The sequence below is a fragment of the Peromyscus eremicus genome, chromosome 9 (assembly GCF_949786415.1).
Source record: "Peromyscus eremicus chromosome 9, PerEre_H2_v1, whole genome shotgun sequence".
Classification (NCBI taxonomy): Eukaryota; Metazoa; Chordata; class Mammalia; order Rodentia; family Cricetidae; genus Peromyscus; species Peromyscus eremicus.
In genome coordinates this window covers 59,536,508-59,542,507 of record NC_081425.1, presented here as the reverse complement: position 1 = coordinate 59,542,507, position 6,000 = coordinate 59,536,508, and the positions used below count along the sequence as shown (strand labels likewise).

At 49.9% G+C, this 6,000-nt stretch overlaps 1 protein-coding gene across 1 annotated transcript in view; it reads right to left on the bottom strand.

Annotated features, from left to right (window-relative positions):
* Positions 1–3,194: 3,194 nt before the first annotated feature.
* Positions 3,195–6,000, bottom strand: part of C9H13orf42 (chromosome 9 C13orf42 homolog) — a 28,123-nt gene continuing 25,317 nt past the window's right edge. The window contains exons 3-4 of the mRNA XM_059273069.1: positions 4,263–4,497; positions 3,195–3,369 (exon numbers count right to left, since the gene is read on the bottom strand). Coding sequence (XP_059129052.1) covers positions 3,195–3,369; positions 4,263–4,497 — 410 coding nt within the window. The remainder of the gene's footprint in view (positions 3,370–4,262; positions 4,498–6,000) is intronic.

Genomic DNA, 6,000 nt, shown 5'->3' with positions numbered 1-6,000 from the left:
CTTAAAAACAATTTCATCATGGGGTTTAGGGGTTGAACTTGGGTCTTCATGCTTGCAAGGCGAGAACTTCATTGACTAAGGCGTCATTATGCACCCCTCGCCTTTGGCATTCCATCTTTGCAGGTTTTCATGTACCCAAGCTAAGACAGCTTTGACCAGCGGACCCCCTTGAATAGTTGATCACCCTGAGAAGGACAAAAAAACAGTCAAAGCATCTTGGTTTTCCAAATTGGCTTTATTATTTCCAGTTTGACTTATCTCAAATCCTTGTATTAACTCTCCAAGATTGGTGAGCCACAGCCCAGCTTCTGGGTTTTACCACCAACTTCAAAGACAGAAAAGCTGCTCCATAAGACATGAGTTCAACCCTTAGAACTTCTCAATCAGGCTGGGTCTTACTAAAGACAAAAGCATCCAAAACCCCCATGAGAAGTAGAACAGCACAGCCTCGTGTCCGCAGAGAGGAAACCCTAGAGAAGAAGAAATCGTAGTGGGCTCTGAGCATCTTCTCTATTCTGCTGCCTTTCAGATCTGTAAGCGCAAGATTTTCACAGTGCGTTCCCCATGGTAAATCAGGGTGGCCTGTAATAAACTGTTGCCTGGTGAGGCTGAGTGGACTCCCCACCCCCACCCGAGTGTGTTCCCAGCAGAGAAAGAAAGTGACATTCAGGGAACACATTTGTGCAGATAGACCACAGCATGAAAGCTGTCCATTAAACAACTCTCCAGACATGGTTTTTCTGGTCAGGCAACAAGTGAACGACTTCTCCCTTCCTCCCCGCTCCGCCCCCCCCCCACATTGATATTGGCACTTGCAAAACACTGGAGAGGAGGACGCTGAGGGTGACTCTGGGTTCTCCTAGGAAACATGTTGGCTTGAGGTTCTTACGGCTGCTGCACAGTGGCTGTTGATTTTTCCTCTTCTGAGTTAAGGATTCTCAGCTTGAGACACCCAAGATCACAGAAATAAAAGTTTTTATTACTACTATTTAATTTAAAGAACATCACACAGGCCTTTATGCAGTTGTCATGGCCACTAAGCCTAGAGTGTCCCTGGCTTGATTTAGACAATGCTTCTCTTTTTATGTCTGCCTCCCTGTCCCCGGCAGGCTAGCATTCATGGGCATGCTCCCTGAAGAATCACTGCTGTACACACACACACACACACACACTCACACACACACACACACACACACACACACACACACACATGCACACACACATACAGGCATGCACACATGCACACAGTGTACCTGATCTCAGCTCTCTCAGAAGTTAAGCAGGTAGGTATATGCCTTGTGTGGTGGTTTGAATGAGATTGGCCTCCATAGGCTCATATATTTGAGTACTTGGGGCCCCCCAGTTGGTGGAACTGTTTGGGAAAGATTAGGAGGTGTGACCTTGTTGGAGGAGGTGTGTCACTGGGGACAGCTTTGAGGTTTCTAAAGCAGAAACTATTCCCTAACAGGAGCTTGTTCTCCTGTTCCCACCTCCCCCACCTCCATCCCCCACCCGGCTCTCACTCTCGCTCTTGCTCCCGCTCTGTCTTGTGGTGGTTGTCTCAAGATGAGAATTCTCAGCTACCACTCCAGCAGTATGCCTGCCTGCCTGCTGCCATTGCTCCCTACCATGGTGGTCATGGACTCAACCTCTGCAGCTGTAAGCTCCAAATAAATTCTTTTACCTATAAGTTGCCTTGGTCATAATGTCTCATGGTGACAATAGAAAAGTAAGACATCTGGCTAGTATTTGGATAAGATAAAAAGCAGGAAGGTCAACGTGTAGAGTCTTCTGTAACCAGTGGCCCTAAAAACTTGACTGGGTACAGCTCTGTGGCCAGATGAAGAGTGTCTGCTGGGTTGTGCACAAGGCACACATTGAAGGTGGAGCTGAGAGTCAGACTGGAAGGGAAAGTGGCAGCTCAGGACCCCCCAGGCCAAGTGCTCGACACAAAGGAGATGTATGTGCCGCAGTGGGACAGAGGGCTGGGAATAAGAGACAAAGACAGGAGACAGAGGAAAGAGGGAGAAGGGAATGGGGGGGGGGGTATTTGTCCCAGATGGTGGGTGGGGGTTGACAGCAAAAGACTGTCTCTGGATAGAGGGGTCACATAAGAAAATGACATTTTATAAAGGGAGAGGGAGAGGCCCCGTGTTAGGGTGAGTTGTTTGATTTTGACTGAGCACGTTAATTAGGTGGGCCAAGGGGACTTTTGATTGCTGGACCTTAATCTTTTGATAGCTGGACCTTAGTAGTCAGCCTCAGGAGAGGAAGTGGCCAAGTAAGGGAATAGACTCGGTGGCTTGCTTTAGGAATGTCATCTAATGGTTTTTAGCAAGGCAGAGGGAATGGAGGAAGGGCAAGGCCTGCCAGAGCCATGCTCAAGTGGGCTAGTGTCTCTTCACAAACAATGTCTGAACTACAAAAATTCTTCCCAGACAGAAAGAACGTTTTGCTTCTAGCTACCTGTAAGTGGGAGGTGCAGAGCCTGTCACGGGCTGGTTGCATGGATACAGCTTTATTTGTGTGAGTCAGAAAGGAGAAAGACCTGCCTACCTCCACCTCCTTCAGCCAGCTGTCTGTGCAGGAGCTCTGGGCAACAGTGTGATCACAAGGCAAGCCCTGACAGAACCATTGTCTACCCTACCGCCTGGATACTGGCCCCGTTTTCAGGCTAACCCAGCAGCAGAGTTTCTGAAAACCCCAGAAAGACCTAGAGCAGAAGGGGCTGCCTTCTTGACTGCGTTCTGCATGGATGGAGGTGACCTCAGGACTTGCCCCTTGGGCTTCTGAGACACATCCTTGGAGACTTTAGGCCAGAACTCTAGAGCGGCTCCTTTCCAGTTCTGAGTACATCATATGCAGCCATTTACGCCATCTTCTGTGTATGCCAGGCAAGGCAGGGTAGCAGGGTCACTCATTCAAGGCCTCTGTGCCGCTGCTCTGGGACACCAGCGGCCAGCTCTCCTTTCCTTCTCTCCTGTCCACGGCTGTGGGAAGCGCCCAGTCTCTGAATCCCCCAGGACATGTCCCCTGGGAAGCTCCGGCTCTTTTTGGCACTAGCTGGGTACCGACAGGCAGTGCTGGAGTTTGGTTGTGTTATAAGTTTATAATTTCATTTTTAACTCTACCGAACACCTCACACTGCCCAAAAGCAGACCACCTGACAAAGACCCAAGCTGAGACAAGTCAAGTCAGGACACTGTCCGTTCCCAGAGTCTTTCTCGAATCAGCCATTGCCCTTTGGGATGCTCTGCCTCAAAATGATCCTCCTCCAAAGACCCGGGGGACTCCTGTGCAAAGAACTCCTCATCCCACTCCATGTCTTCTCTGGAGAAGCTGCGGAGGATCTGTCTGGAGCTCCCCAGGCTGCAAGGGAAGGGTGAGGGAGACGGTCAGGCTCAAGCTGGCCACCACACAGAGGGAAGGCACACCCAAATTACCACCATTTCTGCTAAGAACATCAGCTTCCCCCCCCCCCTCAGTTCCGGGCCTTAAAGTGATACGGGGTGGGGTGCGGGTGGACTTCAGTGGGCATTGACCTGGTCTCAAAGGAGAAGGTCAAGGATGAGGACTGGGCCATGGCTTCACTATGTTGAGCACATGGCTTATTACTATAGGAGTAAAATGCTGTCAAGGAAACCCTGGATCCACCAGAGTTGAGTGACTTGTGAAGAGGTAAGGGGACAACCACGGAGTCTGAACAGACCCTTGTGTCCTGTGGCTTGGCCTGAGTGGTTGCCCTGCACAAAGCAAGGGGGGCGTGGGAGTTGGTCATGGGAACTAGTCTTGAGAGACAAGGGTCTGGCAGCAGAGAAGTCACAGGAGCCAGTGGCAATATGCCCCCACAGGAGCTAGTGGCAGTATGTCCCCACAGGGGCCAGACCAGCAGGAAGCCCTGCTCTGCAGAGCAGAGGCTCGTCAATGTCTTCCAAGGTGACAGTATCTCAGCATAACACTGCTTGCTGCTTGCTGCTCTGTCTGTACAACCCACGCTGTCACTGGAGAGCTACAGAAGATGTAAGCAGCGGGCCAGAGAGGAAGCTGGCAGGCAGGGTGGAAACAAGGTCAGAACGGAGGACAATGTGAGCCAGGCTGCTGGAGTACAGACTGTGGGAAAACATCTCAGCCAAGCCCCACCCCCCATAAAATCAACAACTTCTGCACATGGGATGAGGGACCAACACACACTAAGTCTGGAGCACCCCATGAGTCGGGAGCACAATGAGATTGTCTCGGTTCTGTTAAGTCCAAGCACTTACTCTTTTTTGTGGGCTTTGGGCTTAAATTTCAGGGTGTTGAATGCCCCTTCCACAGCCTTTGGCAGGTAAATGGGGTATCTCTCAAGCCTCCTCTGGGTGCCCGTGACCCTGTGTTCCGTGCTCCTTCGAAACCGGCTGTCTGCAGTGGCGTGAGCAGTGATGGCCTCAGAATGTCTGCGTGGTGCCCGCAGAATCCAGTTGGAGTGCAAGCTATGCTCCTGTGAACTGGTCGCCACTGGAAGAGAGAAGCAAGTGACCTTGGCAGCTGGCCACTATCGGGGGGAGCAGAAGGTAAAGGAGAGCATGGACAGGTGGGGAATCCCCAGCATGGAAAGACAGGCTCACTGCCGTGAGTTCTGCAGGAGGCTGCAGGGGTCTGGGGGTGGAGTCAGATTCAGCAAAGCTCAGGGCTGGGACAGCACCAAGAGCTGTACTCATTGACTCTTGACTCCGGAAGGATGCCCCAATGCATGACATATTGTTCAAAGAGATTCCATTTTTGCTAAAAAGTAAAATATAAATAAAATCTGAGTGTGTTGAATATCCTTTGGGAAAGTCATATGCCCAAGTGCCAACTGTGGCCGTGACCTACAGATGGTATCTGTCTTTTAGTTTCTTTTTTCTAATTGGTTTTTAATTTTAATTGTGTGCACATGAGTGTAGGCACTGTCAGAGGCCAGAAGACAGTGTTGAATCACCTGAAGCTAGAATTACAGGAGGCCAGTGTGGGTGCTGGGTACCGAACTCTGGTCCTCTGTGAGATCAGGACCACCTTGGAACTGCTGAGCTGTGACTCCTAGCACCTAGAGGTTTTAATACTTCAGTGTGCTGTTTGGTTCATTTGTTTTTACAACGAACAGAGATTGTTGCTGCTGTTGTTGGGGGGTGGGGGTGGGGAAGGGTGTGTCAGAGGACAACCTTCCCAAGTCAGTTCTCTCCAGGAGTGAATTCAGTTTTTCAGGCTCAAGCACTTTTGCCATTGAGCCCCATCACTGGCTGTTATGGCTCACTCCTCCCAATTGCAACCCTCCCTCTGCATTTCCTGGGGGAGGGAGGTGCTCACCAGCATCAGTGAACAATAGGTCACCAAGAGGTCACACGTGTCAGAACAAAAGCTTGGAAGACTCTGGAGGTCCCCTACCCAACCCTGTAGAAAGGATTATAAGCACTTATAATTTATATATCTTTATAGTCTGTATAACTGTAAACAGTTGCTGGGGTGGAGACTCTGAGCAGCCAAACTTTAGAGAAAAAGATGTTGTCACCTGTGTTGGGGTGGCCTTCCTGGCAACACAGCTGCTTTTGAGTTACCCCTGCTCTTTGTAAGTAACACCTCCCCATCCTCCAGCTCATCACCTCAGTAAAAATTCATTGCTTCACCAATGTGGACATCTGTGCAACAGTCACTGTGGTCTGTCCTGGGTGATCGATCTGTCTAGCCCCTAGCCTCCAGGGTAAGTAGACATATTTGTGTTAGGTCTCCCCAGGAGAAGTCACACAACACTGGCCTTCTTTTTTTTCTTTTTCTTTTCCTTTTGAGACAGGGCCTCACTCCGTAGTTTTGGTTTGGGCTTTGTTGTTTTTGTTTAGTTTTGAGTATGCCTTCCTCAATTTATCCACCCTGTTTTTGTTTTTGTTTGTTTATTTTTTTTTAAAAAACAGGGTCTCTCACTATCCTGCTCACTATTTCAGCCAGCCTGTCTGAAAAGGCCCAGGGATCCTCCAGTTTCTGCCTCCT